This window comes from Coccinella septempunctata, chromosome 1, assembly GCF_907165205.1.
Source record: "Coccinella septempunctata chromosome 1, icCocSept1.1, whole genome shotgun sequence".
NCBI lineage: Eukaryota > Metazoa > Arthropoda > Insecta > Coleoptera > Coccinellidae > Coccinella > Coccinella septempunctata.
In genome coordinates this window covers 41,006,279-41,027,470 of record NC_058189.1, presented here as the reverse complement: position 1 = coordinate 41,027,470, position 21,192 = coordinate 41,006,279, and the positions used below count along the sequence as shown (strand labels likewise).

The 21,192-nt window shown below is 35.3% G+C and overlaps 6 protein-coding genes across 6 annotated transcripts in view; 2 read left to right on the top strand and 4 right to left on the bottom strand.

Moving 5' to 3' along the window:
* LOC123314772 (supervillin-like) overlaps positions 1-21,192 on the top strand; it is a 275,601-nt gene that overhangs the window by 32,020 nt on the left and 222,389 nt on the right. The window lies entirely within an intron of this gene.
* LOC123314790 overlaps positions 1-21,192 on the top strand; it is a 97,307-nt gene that overhangs the window by 21,475 nt on the left and 54,640 nt on the right. The gene's annotated exons all lie outside the window — the stretch shown is intronic.
* Positions 1,196-2,081, bottom strand: LOC123314822 (cuticle protein 16.5-like). Its single transcript, XM_044900196.1, has 2 exons — positions 1,972-2,081; positions 1,196-1,640 (listed from the first exon to the last, which is right to left on the bottom strand). The coding sequence occupies exons 1-2, from the start codon at positions 1,981-1,983 to the stop codon at positions 1,347-1,349; spliced, it is 306 nt and encodes a 101-aa protein (XP_044756131.1). The 5' UTR covers positions 1,984-2,081; the 3' UTR covers positions 1,196-1,346.
* LOC123306735 (cuticle protein 16.5-like) lies at positions 5,056-9,758 on the bottom strand. Its single transcript, XM_044888858.1, has 4 exons — positions 9,412-9,758; positions 8,748-9,047; positions 5,678-5,728; positions 5,056-5,433 (listed from the first exon to the last, which is right to left on the bottom strand). The coding sequence occupies exons 1-4, from the start codon at positions 9,421-9,423 to the stop codon at positions 5,131-5,133; spliced, it is 666 nt and encodes a 221-aa protein (XP_044744793.1). The 5' UTR covers positions 9,424-9,758; the 3' UTR covers positions 5,056-5,130.
* LOC123314812 lies at positions 14,037-14,639 on the bottom strand. The gene is made up of 2 exons (XM_044900183.1): positions 14,470-14,639; positions 14,037-14,345 (listed from the first exon to the last, which is right to left on the bottom strand). The coding sequence occupies exons 1-2, from the start codon at positions 14,479-14,481 to the stop codon at positions 14,043-14,045; spliced, it is 315 nt and encodes a 104-aa protein (XP_044756118.1). The 5' UTR covers positions 14,482-14,639; the 3' UTR covers positions 14,037-14,042.
* Positions 19,964-20,712, bottom strand: LOC123314803 (cuticle protein 16.5-like). Its single transcript, XM_044900176.1, has 2 exons — positions 20,466-20,712; positions 19,964-20,343 (listed from the first exon to the last, which is right to left on the bottom strand). The coding sequence occupies exons 1-2, from the start codon at positions 20,475-20,477 to the stop codon at positions 20,029-20,031; spliced, it is 327 nt and encodes a 108-aa protein (XP_044756111.1). The 5' UTR covers positions 20,478-20,712; the 3' UTR covers positions 19,964-20,028.

Below are 21,192 nucleotides of genomic sequence, written 5' to 3'. Positions count from 1 at the left end.
CCGAAGTGTCTTTTGATGGAGTCCACGTAGTTTTGACAGATTTCCTGGAATACATCCAAACCAAATCAACCTGTGTAGCAGGAACCCTTCATAAATGATATTGCATTTTGAGTTTCGATTGACTGCTTTTATGCCTTCCTTTTCCCGAAGAAAAAAGACATAAAAAATGAGCCAAGTTCACACTTCTACAAGTTCCTCGGGTCAGCCTTGTGATGTTTCGGATCAAGGTCAACGGGTCTACTACGACCTGTTTGTCCTTGAACTTCGGAGTCTCTCGGTTAATATTGGGTGGAAAAAAATTTATGTTTACCTAACTGCGGCAAATTTAATGCTTTTCACATTGGAAATTAATGTTTTGGTCGAACACTCTTACTTCAGAAGTTATGAATGAAAATCTGGAAAAAGTCCGATCATTTTGAGGGTTTTCTACAAGTCTCTCAGGTGACGCTCATGAAAATATCATAAAAAATGAAGGTAATCAAAGTATCAATGCTTCTCTTCGCTTCCTTTCATTCTAAAAATGAATTTATTATCAGTTCCGGAAGAAATATGGGAAATAGAATACCTACTTAGCTTTATGATTCACAACTACAAGATGTCAACACTTAAATATGTCACATTTAGGCCCGTTTGCACCAATCCCCCTTAAAATGAGTACTTAACTAAGCGTAGTTTAAAGTTAATGGACGCTTAATTTTATTGCCAGTTGCACGCCTGTGGCTTAGCAGAATCTTAAGTAAGGGACCCTTAAGTTTTGATATCTAGTGATATTTCAGTTTTTTATTTTGGTGCAACTTCATTCTAGTCCAATAAAGCCTTTTCATTGGATGGCCTGTTGCCGATGATTGTTGTCATTTCATTAACCTAACTTCATTGTCCTGTCAGTCAGTGCAAGTAAACTATTATATTATTTTTATCAAAGAGTGACAACTTTTTGTTGCTGAATTAGCATTATTATTGATAATGAAATGAATTGTCAAATAAAAGGTACTTGACGTTATTAGAAAAACCACTGCAGTTCTGCAGCCAGTTTATGAGTTCAACAAATTATTTTAGGTTAGAATCTCGCCCTTAAATACCTAAGTGGTCATTACAGGAACGCTTAAATTTAAGGCTAGCTTTAGCCATTTAAATGTCACTTAACAGTTGGTGCAACGTAATTTAAGTTAAGGGTTCATTTTAAGGGACACTTAACACTAAGTGCGTTTGGTGCAAACGGGTCTAAGGCGCTCGATTGATTATTCGAAACCCTCCGGACCTACAGGAAAAATGAATGTGAAAAAAATGTCTCAGTCAATTTGTTTTATTTCGTCAACAAAAACAATCAGTTACTTTCTACTATGCAATCAAATTAAATATGGAGCTGCAAAATATGGGGCGGCGTAACTCGTCAGATAAGGGGATGAAATCAGAGGTGCGGGTGCTGCGACATAAGGTGCAGCCACGTAAGGAGATGCAAGAGCACTGTAGGTCCTGAGGATAGCCTGTGAACTTCTGGCTGTTACGAAGGCCGGTGCTACTGCTGGTGCCGCTGCTACGAGTGGGGCTGCGGCTAATACTCCTGGTTTTGCGTCAGCTTTTGCTTCTGGGTTTGGTGCTGCCAATGCTCCATAGGCGAATAAGATGAGAACGGTAAATATCTGCAAACAAATACATAGTTTTTTTAATGGTCTTGGTTGTAAAAGATGCATAAGAGGTAAACTTTGGTTCGTTGTTGAACATTTCATTCGGATGGTTCCAATCAATCTCTATCAACCCTGTGAGGGTAATAGAGAGCAACCCCTAAAATCTTAAATGGAAAGGGAAATTGAGTGACAATAGGAAAACCATGTTTTTCCTTTCCAGAGAGACACATTTCCTTAATTAATTAGCCTAATTTCTTAACCCCGTGTAGGGATTGCTGCTATGAACACGAAAAAAGTATAAGTCACAGTTAAAGTGTTGAATAAGGATGAAAGTTGATTTACTCACGAGTTTGTTCATCTTGGCTGGTGTTGATTTGTTCTTGTCACTTAAACGAGTGATGATTCCATAGAGGCTGGGGCGTATATTTATACTTACTCCTATCCCCAGTATGTCGATATTTTACGAAATTTTCGGTCGAAGGATGCATCGTTAGGAAAGCCGTACCAGTTCATTGCTGAACTTATCTGCTTGGTATTCATACCTCGGTTGAAGAACACGGGTTTGGTTTGTTGGTGAATACACTATTGGAATAAGAGAATCTAATGATATGTCAGTAAATAGGTCAGAGTAGACGTGGAATTGATAATTGATTTAAATACTCATCCGCGAATATTTGGTGTGGACTTTTTCCATATTTTTTCACTACCCGAGACGTCCAAAGCAAAAATTTCATTCAGTTTCTGAGTTTTCTGGCTCTACATAAATTTGATTGGAAGACCATTTTTGTGCCAGAATGAACATAAGCAACGTACATAAGAAAAAATATTTTTCCACGTTTTGCTTGAAATCATTAAACTAAACTGAAAACTAAACATGAAAAGAAATGTGAGATCCTTCTTCAACTATATTTATCTCGAATTATTTTATGAGTTTGCGGTCAGCTGTGATTTTATGAAATTATTCATACATGACGAATCAATATTTTGTTCATAAATTCAGTTCGGTCAAGTCGATCCATTTACCTACGGTGCTGCCAAATAAAGAATTGTATAGGTTGGCCGCCAGAAAATTTTCAAATAACACATAATCTTCTTGTCTGGATCGATTACAATTTTAAGAAATTCTTCCACGCACTCTACATTCTGGAAATGCAATCATGAAAAATATTAATTTTATTCCAGACTTATGTCCAATCTTGTATATGTATTTGTTGTCTACTTCGGGAAACGCTGTGGCTAAAACGTAAGCAGTTACGAAGGAGTATTTAATGCCTAAAATCAAAAACTATCATTTTTTATAATAGTGCTTTTCCAGTGGAAAGAAGTATATTCAGATAATTCCTATCCTCCTATCCAATTTTTCAACTGCATCAGTTTGGCTAAATTATTGGGAAATAATGTTTGGAAATAATATAATTGGTCAAGTGGTATTCATTAAGTGTTCCTTCTCTGCTCTAAATAGGTTGTATTGCCTTTTGGTGTTGCCCCGATTCTGATTGCATGGAAATTTGCATAAGTTCTCCGAATGCATTCGAGTGCATTGATTTATGAGTTGGTGCATTCTTCGTTGAAGTCTGCATAAAATTCATTAATACGATCCTTATTATTGAACATCTCGATATAGGTACTTTGAGGCTATTGATAACCATAATATAATAATATGATCTGTTGTATTAGAAAGCGGGAACTACGGAAAAATTATACATTCATTTGAATTATAATGAAGACGCAAAAAAAAGGACAATAGTTCTGTTCTCTGTGGCAGATTTCTCGATTATGGAAAATCAATTTTTGCTATAAATCTCAAGAGAATATAACTTGCTTTCTTTTCACGATAATGAGGCTTTTTCTTTCATCTTGAGCATTCTTCAACATACATGAAATTAGAATCACGGCAGGATATTCTGGTTGAGTTTATTGTATGGGAGTAGGCTATTTATTTCACTTTTGGTATACTTATAAGGTACAGTCTGGTAAATTATTCCATACTAGAGGGTACAGGAGTATATATATGATATAATGCAATTTAGCTATGGCACAATTTTGATTTTGATGCAATAACATTGAAGAAATCATCAAGGTTATCATGAATCAGCTACTTCGTATAATTGCCACTATTGAGGTTGTTCCTCCCTCCTGCCTAGATCAGACAATAGGGAATACTCCTCCTGACGAAAATGATACATGTTTTATGAAATATCTTTGAAACTTCACATTTTGAAATGAACATTTCAAGCGTTTCCCAAAAAAAAAATATTTTGAGTACTCAAAAATTAAGAATAAAAATGGGCATTTGAAATTTAAAGCGTTTCATTTCAATTGCAGAAGTTGGCAATATCGACTGAAATATGCGTTTATAATAAAGGAAAACAAATACACTATCTTGATGAGATAGACAAAGATTGTTGTCTGTGAAGTCTGCGACGAACGAGGAAGGTCGTAAAATTTTATGGGATTTTTATGGCCGGATGCTGTTGAGGCTCGCCAGTGAGTGCGCGCCTTATGATGTAAATCAACAGCTGCTATTTCATAAACAAACCATTGTTCTTTTTATTTTCCAGTAGGGGCTGTTGCCAAATCGTAAACAAGAAACGAAGCGAGTTACAATTTCAAAAACTCATATTTGAAGAATGATTTTGAATAGTTTCCGCGGGGCATTTGAAAAATTCATGAATGAAACTCATAATTATTCAGTTTGAACTTGCATATGCTGTGATATCCCAAATCGAGGAGAATTCCCCATTCTTGATTGGGTGCAGAAAACACAGTATTTCCAAGATTTAAAAGAGGGATGTGATCTGGGTTCCTCCATATACGGAATTAGGTTTCATTTTTCCTACATGTAAATTCTATAAATTATGCGATCATTCTATTCAAGATCCAAATAGAAAAATTAACAATAAGAGAAGAAACCGTTTGTATATGAGAATATCTGGAAGCTTAGCAACAAGAAATATTCTTTTAGTGTGGATTTATGCATCATCAAATAACATGTAGGTATCACTTTACAAGTATCGCGTAACGATTATCAAATAAATAGCTTGAATAATGTTAACATTTATGCAGGCCAAAGTAACAATCAACCTAACTTCATCTTTTCATAATATACAATAAACAAAACGCAGCACAGTGTGGAAAACATAAACTGTCAGAATTCGTCCGGTTTGTGCGAATGACATCATTTCATACTGTCCGAAAATAGACTATACCATTCTACTTCTAATCCCCCAGTGATTAAATTTACCCTTAATCTCGCAAGTAAAGGATTGTAACAAGAATCCTGAAGAACTCATAACGATGATTTTTTTCAAGTTTTCAAACCATTCTGAGTTATGTATATTTTACCATCGTAGGCTCTGATGATGTTTTTACACAATAAGCGTTGGCTCCCAGTCTATGTAACAAAGAATTGTTTTCGTTTTTGGCTGCCTCATGGATATTATAGGAAAATATTGAGGATTGGATTAGTCTAAAAAACGTTTGCATTTCATTACTCTTTATTGAATCAAATCAAATAAGGCGCGGAAAAGTATGGTGCTGCATAGGGTGATAAGTAAGGAGAAGCTATGTACGATGCTGCAGGAGCTGCAACATAAGATGCTGGTGCTGCGACATATGGAGCAGCAAGAGCACTGTATGTTCTCAAAATAGCCTGTGAACTTTGGGCAGTAACAACTGCTGGAGCTACTGCAGGCGCAGCTGCTACTAGTGGGGCTGCTGCTAATACTCCCGGTTTGGCCTCAGCTTTTGCTTCCGGGTTCGGTGCTGCTAGTGCTCCATAGGCAAATAAAGCTATGGCTATGGTGACCTGAAAATCGAATGAAGTGCAAGTGAGAAATCGGTTGGAGATTCAAGATTGGATTAATATCTTTTTGAGGTAAAGAATATTGAAAAATTGTTGAAAGAAACATGCATAATCTAAAATAGGCCTCTCGTATTTAAATTCAGAATCTTTTCTCAACATGATGTAGGTATTTCATTTCAAAATATCACTACAGGAACCATGAACATGTGTGTAAAATGTATACTTCATTTGTCTATTTACAACTCACCAATTTGAACATTTTGTATGATGTTTCGGTTTGCTTGTTACTTGGAATATGACATTATGTTGGATTACGGTAGTATTTTTATACATAACATATCCCCGACTATTCTGTGAATATTGACAAATGAAAAACGGTTTCGAAATATTATTGATACCATAGGCTCCTGAATATTGAGGTAGGTACCTACTTTGTATGCGAGTGCTTAGTTTCGAGTGCACTGTCATCAATGATGTTTGAGCATACGAATTGTCCTTCACTGCTTAAGAGAATCATTGAAACCTCTTTGTCACAAGAGTTCCAGTTCTAAATTTAACAAAGTCTTCGTGTATTTCAACTCAAAAGGCATGGTGTTCATTATTGGGAGCACGTTTCAATGTTGAGAGATGAAAAGAATTGCAGAGATCAAAAAAGTCTCATTTGGGTTACTGCTGACTGGAATATTGAAAAGGACGCCCTCACAAAAAAGTTTTGCGCAACATTTATCGAATTAGTGGTGAAGGTTGCACTTTTCTACTCTCGATTTGATTTATACCAGTGTAGAGGAAGTGTTGTTTATCTACACATAATCAAAAGGAGAGGTAAATCAAATCAAGTGTAGAAAAGTGCTTTACTTTTTATGCAAACAAAAGGACCTTTATTCAACATAAGCAGGAATCCTAACAGAAATCAACCAAGTAATATACACTGTGTCCGTAAAGTATGGAACAAAGTCATTTTTAGCTGAACAGACCGTTTTAAGAAATAATCCTGAAACAAGTCGATTTTTAATTTCAATTTACCGTATTCTAAAATAATAATCTGATATATAGGGTGAATTACACTCGAGTAATGACGTCACCGTCATTTTTTTTTAATGGAACACCCCCTTTTTGTCTCAATTTTCGGATTACTCTAGCTGAGCTGATTCCAAAAATGTATCACATGTTGATTCCAATTGGTACAAGGTGGACAAAAATCTTGGTGATCTTAGTAGAGGATCACCTTCGTCGTTAGAAATGCCTTCCGTACTCAAATTAATAATCTTGCTTTTGACTGGGAGGGTCTTTCGACCAGGTCCAGTCTTCCAAGTGATGATTCTTCTGTTCTTCAGTTGTTCGAGGAACGCTACAGGACCCTTATGTAGGGCAATCATCTCCCATTGATATATCAGTGCCTATTCAGTAGATAACTGAAGAAACGAGAAAAAAAATTCGGAAGAACTTCTGACACTTTATTGACAATAAGTCATAATAATAGTAAAGAAATATCGAAGATGCCTATCCTAAATATATGCCGCTTATAACATCGCGTTCTTCCAGTGGAATTATAAAAAAACGATGAATCTATGTGCTCTGGGGATATAGAAAGCTATCTGCGGCAACCTTGTTGGATTTTCTGTGCTCTAGACTCGTCATCCTATAAAGTTGGAGTCTTGCACTTCAGGACATTCAACCTGTTTCAAAACCTATAATGGGGGATCGTGGTAAACCTCTGAATTTCCTCTCTCCAATTTATGAATGTGGTCTAGCGAGCGAACCCTCTAGAGTCTTCTGCAGTCGTTTGACGAATTGTTACATTCGTTGCCTGCAATGGAAGCCATGAATGGATGTGTAGAAGTCTGCAGAGTTAGTGAGATACTTTTTTGTGGGACAGATAGCGCATCGTGACAAAAATTGAAAGTATTTCCAAAGCGAAGCCTCGGTTTCGCTAGAGTCCCCATCTTCCAGTTGAAGTATTTAAACACTACACACTGATAAATGGACAAAATGTTCCCGAATCCTGTCTTCAGTTTAGGTGTTTCGATTTCTCTGGGATTTCCAACGCTCGTTTATGACTAGCTCGCATTATTGAAACGACAATTCTGCGGAATTGTCGTCTCCTGTTTGAAACACTCTGTAGATGAAAATTCGACTCGTCGTTAAACAAACAGTTCTTTTCGAAAACTAATTAACGTTCAGTATTTTGGAGCGTCAATACGCCCTTGAATATTGTGATGAGATCCACTCGTCAAAAAAAGTTTTTCGATATTTTGTTCATTTTGAAAATTCAAGTGATACCAACTCTTCAGCTCACAATTGTTATATTCGCCATTGTAGTCTGACTTGACATAATCTATGGATTATCATGTTATTTGGGGTTGAAGCAAAAATTTATGCCGAAAGAATACCCAGTAGAGAACTTCTTAGTAAAGGAATAAGCATATGGTAGCACTGGTTCTTTTTATGCCCAGTGAACTTCTCTCAGAGTGCCTCATTATACCTAATAGTGTGAAGGGCCATTATGAGGCCCCATTTAGGTCGAAAGTGTTTTTGCAAATATGTATATTGTTTTTCCTCCAAATATAAATTTATTCGCACGCAGAAGAGTAGGTACATATCACCACAATTGACAAATATATGGAAAAACGATCATTTATATTTTTCAAGACACTTTAGTCCTAAACGACGGGAATTCCAAATATTTTACAAATTGATCTATTTTATGTCGAAAAGAGAAGGTGCCAACTACTCGAGTTAGAAAGAAAAAGCAAATTTGGTAACACGCAAATGGATTCATTCATTATGCCATCTTCACTCTGGGAGTTAGAAAAATGATTCCAATTGTTACTCGTTTCCTGTCAAACGGCTCTAAGGTGTATTACTATACCATACCGACTACTGGCATCAAATGAAGGAGACTTCGTTCCATTTTCGTCGAGGTATGAATTGTGTACGGTCAAATGAGAGCGAAAGAATGGTCAGCGATTCTCTTTTCTATTTCTCGACTAACTGGTATTTCTGTAAAACATTGAGTGATTATAGTTTGCTAGTTCTATTCAGATCGTAATATTTGTTGATTTTATATCAGCGACATGCTTTCTTATAATTTCGTTTGTGTTGACACGTCATAGGAATCTAGTGAGTAAAAACTCATGAACTTTCTTTTTGAATATAATTTTTTTTTTCAACTTTTGAATATCTGAAGTACTATATTGACTTTGAGGGGGCTTCATCTAGATGTGATTTTTCAACTTTCAGGAAGTACCTAATGAAATGCTCACACATCATTTATATTTTATTCAGTGCAACGAAATCCCATTTTATAGGTAATAAGAGGCATAGTAAGATGGTGCATAATATGGCGAGATGTATGGGGAGGCTACTAGGGGTGCCGTTGGAGCTGCGACATATGACGCAGCTGCTGCAACAGGAGCTGCGACTAGAGGAGCTGCAAGGGCATTGTAGTTCCTGATGAAAGATTGCGAGCTAGTGGCGGTAACTACCGCTGGAGCTACTGCTGGTGCTGCAGCTACAAGTGGTGCCGCAGCCAACACTCCTGGTTTTGCTTCAGCTTTGGCTTTAGCTTCTGGAGCTGCCATCACTCCATAGGCGAATAAGGCAACAGCAACAATAACCTGTAAATTAAACACTTATTGAGACTCTGATTCAGTGAATCTTATTTTTGAGGGGATGTTTATACAGGATATTCTGAGATATTTCTATGCTGCTCCATGAATCTATATAAAAGCACAAAATTGCTTTATTCTTCTAGGATGGAAATATTCATTTCAGAAGATAAAATTCAACATGCCAACGTAAGAAAATCAAAAATTCTCTGGAAGTTTTAAGAAATCGATTCAAGTGGAGTAAAATAAGCATGAAAAAAATTTCTTGGACTTCAGGAGGCACCAAATTGGATAATAGTAATATACAGTTTTGTTAGTTAAAATAAAGATACAGCGTGAACAATGTACATTTTCTAAAACTTCAGTCACTTACCACTTTGAACATCTTTTAGTTGTTGATTGATCTGTATCACTCGAATGTATGATATCTAGATGAACAGTTAGGTGGATATTTATAGTTGTTCACTTACTCCAAGCCTATCTTCATTCGTTCAAAAAATATATCGCAACGACACGTCATTTGGTAACGTTCCTATCATGACTCGAAAGAGTAATATCTACTTGGTATGCAGACTTCGTCTAGAATATGCATGTGCTCTAGACTACTCAGATTCAAGGAATGGTTATATTTTCCCGAATATGAACAATACATTGTTGAATACCAAATAATAAACCATGTATGACATAAAGCAGTTCTAGTAGAGTACTTTCGGTTTCGGCGTATGATTCAAAAGCTCAAGTGAAAAACCTCAGCAGAAGAACCTGCCTCTCCATATAATATTTAGGCCCGGTTGCTCAGTTCAGGATTAAGCCGAGATTAAAGCTGATCAGAATTGAACGGAAATATCAAAATTAATCTCTAGGATTAACTTTAATCCAGACCGAGCAACCGGGTCTTAAAGTGTTACTGAGGCATAGCATACAAAGCAAAACCAGTTTTCGATAAAAATATGAGCAGTGGACATTTTCAAAACTTCTATTATTCTACATAAAGTTCTTGGTAATTATGTATTTCTCATAATGTGAATGTACTGAATGAATGTAATGAATTTGAAAATCGGTGATGAACATAATTACCGTTCATAAAAACTAATTGAAATGGTTTTTTATCTATCTTATTTGCATGGAAAGTACAAGATAGCATATTTTAATATTCATTTTTGCTATGGAATAAAACTGAATTATTGTTACCTAATATTCAGATGATTGAGAGAAGTTAATGTTGGTCATTGGACTAAAAGTTGAAGGCGTTACGACATCGCTTTCGAATACTTCTGAGCCCTGAGGCCCTTCGGAAATCTTGTCGAAACGAGAAGAAGCGATCGACACGTTGTCACACTGCGACCATGTATGGATACCAGAGATCTTCAAATATATTGATGGGTTAGGTTAGGGGCAGTCGATGAAGAAGTAGTCAGAGTCAATTACGAAACTTCCGAAAAAAGATAGAATAAGCGAAAGTTATGGGTCCAAATTTATGTCGTAAATTGGTCAAATCCTATATAGAGTCGGATTTGGCATTTTGCTCATCTGATTTTTATCCGATATTCAAAAAATAACGACACAGATTAATTGAATCAAGATATCTATTTGTAAAATACCGATAGGAACACTTGTGCAGTATTTGGTGAGAATGGTATCATTAGAAAATATGAGAAAATCTTCAGCCGCCGTTTGACAGATGACGCCAAAATTTTTGTGAAAACTTTCGAAACCTTATATTAGAGTCAATTTCCAATTTTATCGGAGCACTATTATTCGAAATATTTGAAAATCATTTTTTCTCGTATTCAAGAAGTTTACGGCGTGTTCAGTATCTGGATAGTTGACCACTGCAGGCATGAAATTGTATAGATGCCCCAAAGCATCTATACAATGTTTGTATCATTGAATATCTAAAACATTCTTCTACATATATAATAATAATAATATAATAACGTTTATTTCTGGGTAGCTACAGGTATAAACATTTATCACGGAGGCATGAGCCTGTATATGATTTATTAAATTAATCTTGAAAATTTTTCAGTAGCCATTTTTTTAAGTCCTAAGTGGTGAAAGCAGTGAAGCAGTGAACACAAAAAAAAAACTTAAATTCTGGAGCCATGAAACAGTTGTCTACATATTAATTATTATTATTGTGATGGTTTCTTAATATCTTCTAATATATCTGTTGTGATGGATTCACTATAGCATCGAAGTATGTTCTTCCTTCTTCCATTACCCATTTTTTAAGTTTATTCTTTTGGGCCATAGGATACTTGATGTTTTTAAGGTCCATGGGTACCATGCCATATAGACGAGGTGCCAAATAGCTGAAACATCTCTGGCCTATTCTCTTTTCCTCTCTTGGTTTGTATGATTTGTTCCTTATATTTCTTGTTTCATATACGCAGTCAGGAGGTCTCAGCTTTATTTTCCCACTACTTATTGTATTTAGTATCTGTAGAGCAAACAGCTGAGGAGGATCCATGACATATGACAAAGAATACAGCCCATCGGACGGAAACAAGAGGGGTTTGTTGTAAATTACACGGAGCAACCACTTTTGCATAACTCTTACTCTTTTTATATGAGTCTTATATGCTCCACCCCATCCTATAATGCCGTATGACATGTGAGACTGACAGAGAGCATTGTACCCTGTTTTCAACTGGGGAATATCGAGGTATTTTCTTAAAAATTTGATTTTGGCCACTAAACTATCTATATGTTTATCCCACTTCAAGTGATTATCGATTTATTATTCCGAGGTATTTTACTTAATCAGCTTCTGCAATTGTCATCGAACCCTCGACAACCAATTTGCCCATGTGTGGTAGGCCTGATTCATAAGGAGAAAATGTTAAATATTTTGTCTTATTGGCATTCATTGTGAGCTTATTCTCTTTGAACCACAGACTCACATCTATAAGATCTTTTTCTGCTTCTCTCTCCAGATTTTCCCAGGTGCTACCCTTGTAAATGATAACGGTGTCGTCCGCGAAACTGATTACTTCCCCTTTCTTTTTCGTAAGTAGTAAACTGTTGACATATATAATAAATAGTAGAGGCCCCAACACAGTTCCTTGTGGTATTCCATATTTGACTTGCTTAGCACTACTTCTTGTTCCTGCTATTTCCACCTGTTGTATCCTTTTTGATAAATAACTCTTCATCAGTTTATTCGATTACATGTTAATCTGGAATCCAAAAACCGAGTAATTACGTATCTTTCGACTGTACGAAAGCGTTTTGTTCATAACAAAACTTTTTTTTTTATAATTTCCAGTTAGTTGAGTCCCTTCAGATTTTCAGTATTTCACATTTGTTCAGACGAATGACAACATCTGCAGGAACTAAAAAATTCTGATATGGTTATGGAGTTCATATATATCTCTATCCATATAATCATTATTTTCCCAGATGAAATCTTGAATCTGCTGAAACGCAGAACGAAACTTATCGCTTCAGGAATATTTCGAACTATTTCGGTTTAATTTGTTTAGGTTCACACTAAATATTTCCTATTCATCCGTCATGAAAGTGATCTTCGAAGTCTCTGATTACCTGATACAAAATAGAAGCATAAAGTTCTATACGCATTATCCTATTATCACTGAAACTAACCAGCCAAATTGACTGAACAACTGAACTTTTTTTTTATTGGAACAACAATTAAAGACACGACGTACAGGGTGCTCCTAAATTGGGGGTACAAACGAAAAATGGAGATTCCAAGTAATTTTAAGAAAAAAGTCCCATAAACATGGGCAATATGGGCAAAAGTTTCGTTTTCGAGATACAGGGTTAAAGTTTGAATTTTTTTCAAGTATTTTTCTTATAGTATCTACACTTCACAAGATATTCTACCGAAATTTGGCATATATATCGCGATTGAAAGTTTGGACCATATGACATGCCAATTTCGATAGCAAATTTACTAGGTGATAGTTTTCCTGAAACACTGTGTCCTGTTTTCCTCCAGAACTTTTTTTGGTGAGCCACTGTCAATTTAAAAAAATATTGAAAGAAGCTTTGTTGTATACTAAATTTTATACTCTCTTGTAGTTTTGTCTTATCTGCTACCGATTTCGAGAAAAAAATTTTGAACGATTCTCTTGAAATCCTCAGAAATATCCTCGGAAATATCCAAATTGTTCAAAGAATTCAGTTGGTAAGCTATGGTGAATAAATTCATGGTTAGTTTCGTAGCATCGAACTAAACTTTCGTCTTTTGAAAAATAACGATGGTTGTGGTTGCATTATAATATCTTAACATGCCGAATTTTACGAATTCTAACTTTAACACACAGTATCTCGACAAAGAATCGTTTGCGGTCTCATGTTTATGAGACTTTTTTTCTTAAAATCACTCAAGGAATCTCCTCTTTTCGTTTGTACTTCCCTATTAGGAACACCCTGTATATTCTCAGAAGAAAATAGGAGAATGAAATATGTAAAAAAAACATGGGGTTTATATGTTATTTGAATTATCCATCTTTTGAATATCAAGGTCGGAAACGTGCCATCCATTTTTCCCTAGCTCTTATGGTTTACAAACAACTCTTGTTCTTTTCATGTTATCTATGTTCCAACCTTTAATCCTACTAAAAATCACACTAAAGGAAGCTTTAAACTTAAATTTGATTATGAAACTGGATGTTTAGACTTCGCCATTATGCTTATGTTATTATTCCATCTCTTATTTTTCAATGAAGGAATATTATTATTTTTGAATCAGTTTGAAATATCTTCCATCAGAAATAAGATGTATTTTCAAGATTCTTCATTGAAAGCAAATATGGAAAGTCAGCAAAATTGTAACGTCCAGTTTCATAATCAAATTTAAAGTCACTTTAAGCTTAAAGCTTCCTTTAGTGTCATTTTTAGTAGGGTTGAAGGAAGCTTTAAAATTAAAGCGACTTTAGGTTTGATTATGAAACCGGCCGTAAGGATAAAAAATAATCTAAAAGCGTATGATTAAAATGAGTCTTTATTCACAGAAAAATGCATTTTTGAAACTCAGATCAGATAAGGAGCGGCGAAGTAAGGAGAAGCGTAGGCGGTGACGTAGGGGGAAGCTAATAAGGGAGCTCCTGGTGCAGCCACATAGGAGGCAGCTGCTGCAACAGGGGCAGCAACTAAAGGTGCGGCTAGTGCGTTGTAGTTTCTGACAAAGGCCTGGGAGCTTGTAGCTGTCACCACAGCTGGAGCTGTTGCTACAAGTGGAGCTGCGGCCAAGACACCGGGTTTCGCCTCTGCCTTAGCTTCAGGTTCTGGGGTAGCTAACACTCCGTAGGAGAACACGGCCAATGCGATGATCGTCTGGAAGAAAAATTTGTGAATCACATTATTTTAACTACGAATTCAGTTGAACACTTCACGTGTTGATTTAAATCTATCTTTAATTACTTTTCAAAAATGATCATAACTTGGTTTCAATTCTTACCAGTTTGAACATTTTGTTGAATGTTTGTTGATGTTGGTCACTTGAATGAATTGTGATGATTTAGTCATATACAAAACACTTTATATTTGTTCAGACATTCCCCCACATGCTGCATAGTTGAGAAATATTTTGAGAATTATCATTCAGTATTCAATTAATTAATACCCAATGAGAGTATCAACCTTTAGCTCTCAGTTTGGCAGTGGTACCCACTTAGTATGTAACCGTTGTTCGAAGAACTTGCAATCGATTGCCTGACCTGAATTATATAATTTTGAATCCAAACAAGACGAAAAATTTCGAATTGATTCTGTTGTGAACAACTCCTTCAGTGATCTCTGATACTTACATATTGATATAATTCAACTTAGAAAAACCTTGAAAATATGATTTATTTCATCATGTTATTTTGAACTTCAACATTCAAAATATCGGCTACTGAAAATTTTGTGTATATGTGATTAGTTTTTTACCGAATGATTCGACATATCATTCGACTAAAATTTCCACGCACTTTGGAAATAATCTAAACTTCACAAAGATCGGTCTAAAGTGAAAACAGTAAAGAACTAAACAAAATGGAACAGAACACCTCATAGACAACTGAAGAATTTGATTGATAAGCCGGATATAATTTTAGTCAATTGCTGATTTTCAGTTCTTCCTACGATCTTCAATTTTTGTATTTCGAAACAAAACTTGTCTCAAACGATTGAGATGGTGAAGAATTGTTTTTAAAATTCAATTATATCCGTTTGTAGGGTTGTAAGCACTATGACTAGGCACTTCGAATTTCAAGGGTAGGTTCCGAGATCAAAAAGTATGGGTTGACGTGATAAGCAATATTGGAAAAAATGAGTACCAAATTGAATTGATAAATAAATAAATGTTACCAAAGATTATAGAGTAGAAAGATAGGAAAATCCCTCATATTTCTAAAACTAAAAACCGACTAAATTTTGACCTGTGTGTGCCACATTTGACAACGACATGCCGTTGTTTAATAGCAGTTTTCTGTTTCATAATTGAAGTTGCGAAATTCGAATTCTATTCCTTGTATTGAATTTCAATATCGACATTGTTGGGGCCAGAAAACAAAACAGTCTGAGCGACAAAACAAGAAAAGTATAGCTTTGTTTTGTGATCAGGATGTTGGTTTTTATCTGAAAATTGTTTGGAATCAACTGATAAAAATGAAATACGCTGTCGGATGTGCTATATTTTTATTTGCAATTTATGAAAAACTTACAAAAAATTAAAATTATGGGCAACAAATATACAACTTTGAATAGGACAGAAAAGTATATGGTGATTTGTTATATGTCAAACTTGTTGTTTCTGTGGAATACATTCTTTTGAATTGATAAACTTAGTTGAATTTGTACAATTTTCATCAGAAATTAATATGAACCAATATTCAATATATTCCATCATATCATACACATTTCAGTTCTCTACATATCCTCAAAATTTTCAGAACCACAATTAAAAAAAAACATTAGGTACTGTGGTACCTGTATGTTAGTCAATCAGTATAGTTTCTTTATGCTTTTTTATGATTCTTTTTAGTCTCCTCATGAAACAATATGCACTATGAATGAACAAAACAGGTTTCATAAAACTTTATCAATAAAACCTTTGCTTTTCTGAATATTCTGAACGAGTAGCAATAATTGAGAATCATTTACGTATATAAATGTCATGCTTTCTGCATACAACAATTTATGTGAATAAATTGACTTACAGTAAAATGTTCACTGCACATAATGTAGTCAGTAGTGTTTGCTCAAGTCTTTGTCAGTTTCATTACTTACATTCACAGTTCTTTTAGTAAAGTAAAAACTTACTTTCCATTTTATTTGATCCTCAGTTTTTCGATATCGAATAATTTTCGAACATTTTGAGGTTTTCACCAAAAAATAAGAAGGAAAAAAATTTGATAATCAGCAACTAGAAGGAGCTAGATGAACAAAAGGTGGTACGGGAAGTAAAACATTCAAAATCTCTTTGATCAAAATGGGAAAAAATGGTATAGGAAAAAGTGTTTCTTTGAACCTCAAGAATCTACTGTTAGAATATTTGTACGTGGCAAAGACTCACTCTGTATAATCCCTGGGTATTGGGTACAATTCCTAGGGAAGAATGTAAAACACAATAATATTCCATACATTGATTGGCTCGATTTTTAATAGAATACCTGAATTACGAGAAATTTTGCTATAATTTTCATTATTTCCCAATAAACACAGATACGTGGAAGTAACGATGAGTTCTTCAAGTAACGCTACGTTGAGAAACCGGCAAAATGTCGTTAGGAAATACGTTTCGTTCTAGTGGTACAGTAACGTAGAGGACAATCTTTTTGGAATGGAAATTCTATGAGAATATAACGTTGCCATTCGATTGAAATAACGTTGCTACAATATGTTGATTCTAAAATAAATATTTATTTTTTTTCTGCCCAGCACCCACTAGTCTTGTTATAGTTCCCATTAGCCAACATTATATTATCTCTTCCCAAACTAGGTTCATCGAGACAACCGCAAACATCCATCACCGCCGGGATTTGATCCTGCTACCTCTGGCGTCCTACCCTACATCGCTGCCAACGAGACCACTGCACCCTATAGTTCTCATTGTAGTACCTAGTAGTGAATATTCCATTAGCTTAAGGCTACAAAGTTCATAACATTATATTTACAATATATCTACATCAACAGTCATCCGCTCAATACATATTCTTTGTTACCATTACCAGTCTCTTGAATTGATTCAAATTATAAGCAGATCTCATAACTAATGGTAACTGGTAGAACATACTCAATCCATTATAAAAAAGTGATCGCTATTGATCTTACAATGCCAAATACAGGACACTCATTTTTTTTTCGATATATACTACTTGGCAAGACACTGAAACTTTCTGTAATAGTGGCTACAAGAAGGGGATGTTCGTTGCTTTTAATAGAATATACTTTGAGAAAACACCACATATCCACGTTCCATATTCGTGATTGCAGTAACGAGTTGTTGAATGATTTCGTATACAACGTTGATGTAATGTTATTTATTACCTATTGAATATACGTTGAGGAAGTACGCTAAAGAAACGTTACATATTGGTGACTACAGTAACGAGTTGTTGAATGATTTCGTTTACAACGATGATGTAATGTTATTTATTACCTATTGAATATACGTTGAGGAAGTACGCTAAAGAAATGTTACATATTGGTGACTACAGTAACCAGTTGTTGAATGATTTCGTATACAACGTTGATGTAATGTTATTTATTTCGTATTGAATATACGTTGAGGAAGTACGCTAAAGAAACGTTATATATTGGTGACTACAGTAACGAGTTGTTGAATGATTTCGTATATGTACAACGTTGATGTAATGTTATTTATTTCTTATTGAATATACGTTGAGGAAGTACGCTAAAGAAACGTTACATATTGGTGACTATAGTAACGAGTTGTTGAATGGTATCGTATTCAACGTTAATTCAATGTTTCTCACTTCCTATTGAATACACGTTGAGGGTGCACTAAAATAACAACGTTTCATGTTAGTGGATTCAGTAACCAGCTTGATCATAAACGTTGATTATATGTGAAATCAACCTATGGTGGAATTGAGGTTTCGAAATAACGTTACAAAATTCAACGAGTAACCTTGAATCAACGCCCCCCACCACATTTAAACGTATAATACACGTGTGTGTGTTTATTGGGTTTGTTTATTTTCGTCAATATAAAAATGAAGTTTTCCAAGATAAACGCCATTCAACATTCACATTGATCATAACGATAAACTAATTTTTTTGGATCCTTAAATAACTTTTTAGGTCTCTTCTGAATCTGAACACTTATTTTTTGTTGATAAGTGCCTGTCGCAGAGGTCCGCATGATAAATTTCGAATAATATTCTGCGTTAATTGTAGTGTAGTACCTTTCGCCAGATAATCCATACAAATAATCCCTCCGCAATCACATAATACAGTAAGCATTACCTTTCCAACAGACGAAACTGCACCGGCATGTGCAGATTCTTCTTCATGTTTGCACCATTCATTGGATTGGATTAATCGTTGCCCAAATTCATCACCGTAACGAGCTAACAGCTCTTGCAGTTGACGACAAGTACCAGATCTATTTCAGAGCCCTCTTTCATTTGACGTCTTTCAGCGGGTCTTTTCTAGTGGTGATGTTCTACCGGTCTTAAAACGATCCACCGAGTCACCGACTCGCACCTTCTTTCCACAAAATGAAAATCATTGATCCTAGAGATTTTGCTGTCTGTTCCATGGTTTCAAAAACAGTGCTTCGAAAAGGGGTCGAACGCCTAAATCAGGAAGGATATTGCACTAGATAGTTACATATACATGTCAAGATTTGGCTGATACCATTAACCTTGCCTACGAGCTCTGCAGAATTCTGTTATAGTACAATTCCTAGAACTTTGGAAACATACCTCGTATATACAGGGTGTCTGCAAACAAATGCGAAGGACTTAGGGAGTTGATTCCTCGATGAAAATAAGCAGGGGTAGTCCCTATAAATTTTTTTCGAAATCGACCTCCCTTCCAAGATACAGCCTTTGGAAGGAGATGACGAGTTGACAGTTTTTAATTTTTTTTACGGGTTCTTAAAAACACTGAGTAAAAAAAACTAGGTATACATAATATGAAGCACTAAGTGGATGTTACTCACACAACTTTTTTAGATCTTATAACTTTATTATTAGGGGTTAAAAATAACAACCTCTTATGATTTTCTTTCAAAAATTGTGTTCGCGAGATAGATTTTCGAAAAATAAAATTCTCTTATGGTTTCCCATTCAATTCTGGAGAAAAAAAAAGTCTCTTGCAAAATTTCGATACAGTCGATATTTTTCTCGGAATAAATTGAAACTTTCAAGCAGTTCTGATCACTGTTCGTTCCATTTCATCATTGAATGACTACATCCCCCTAATACATGCATCAAATCTCTTCCTCATAGACCTTCGTATACTGCTTGTAAGGTTTTATTTATTCCGAGAAAAGTATCGACTGTATCGAAATTTTGCAGGAGACTTTTTTTCTCCAGAATTGAATGGGAAACCATAAGAGAGTTTTATTTTTCGAATATCTATCCCACGAAAACAATTTTTGAAGGAAAATTATAAAGGGTTGTTATTGTCAACCACTAATAATAATGTTATGAGATTTAAAAAAAATTGTGTGAGTAACATCTACTTAGTGCTTCATATAATGTTAAGTTTTATGACTCAGTGTTTTTTAGAACCCGTGAAAAAAAAATTAAAAACTGACAACTATCCGTGCTTATTTTCATTGAGGAATCATCTCACTAAGTACAATTGCAAAGTTTTTTCTCGTGCGAAGCCGCTTTAATTCAGTCCCATATTTCGAAAAGAATCATTTTTCATTTTCAAGCTCGTTTACTTATCGAACTAGACTGACATACTAGACGCCTAAGGCAAGTCAAAATAAGGTGAATTGAAAAAGAACATGTCACTTCAATGCGTCTTTATTCATGGAAAATTTATTCAAAACTTAGATGAGATAAGGAGCGGCGAAGTAAGGAGAAGCGTAGGCAGAGACGTAGGGGGAAGCTAATAAGGGAGCTCCTGGTGCAGCCACATAGGAGGCAGCTGCTGCAACAGGGGCAGCAACTAAAGGTGCGGCTAGTGCGTTATTGTTCCTGATGAAAGTTTGGGAACTGGTTGCCGCTACTACAGCTGGTGCTACTGCCGGTGCTGCTGCTACAAGTGGTGCTGCCGCCAAGACACCGGGTTTCGCCTCTGCCTTAGCTTCAGGTTCCGGGGTAGCTAACACTCCGTAGGAGAACACGGCCAAAGCGATGATTGTCTGGAAAGAAAAAATAAAGAATGTATTAAATTGTCAAGTTCCGTATTACAATAGAGATCTATAGTCACTTATAAAAATTCAAGTCACGATTAAATATCCTTATCCATCTAGACAACGCTCACCAATTTGAACATTTTGTACGATCTCTGATTGTGGTTGTCACTTGGATGAATTGTGATTATTCAGTGATAGAGCAAGTGCACATTTATGTCTTTATATACATAACATGTTTAGACGTACTCCCTAAATCTGTACAGTTGAGAAATATGTTGCGAAGTATCAACCTTTGGAAATGATCATTGAGTTTCAATGAGGTACCTACTTAGCATGTAAACGTTGCTTGATGAACATGCGTTCGTCTACTCGAACTGAATTTCATTTTTGGTATCTCATTATTATACAGGGTCTTAATAAATCGTTGTGGTTATTTTTGTCGAAATTCTATGATATTCAGTTTCAAAGCATCAAGTAAGATGCAGCAGATTCAAAGCTAAATGCTACGTTACAATCATTCATATTTATAAATGTATATCAGGATATCCTTTTTATAGGAGAGAAATCTCACACTTTTCGTATTAGAGGAGATTACCTTTATAAATTTCAAAATGTAGGTTGTTATTCTTCTCTCATGCCGATTATTTATATTTTAAAGAAATTGGATCTGAATAACGATTCAAGAATACTCTGTAGGAAATACTTCATGGTCCGATTGCGTGCAATTTGTGAGTTTTTTGATGAGATGAAGACAACAAATTGAAAGTTGATTTATAATTCACCTGGTCTAAACTACTTTCTCGTTTAATTCCATATTCAGTGTGATATTGAGTACGTTCATGCATGGTGAGTCAA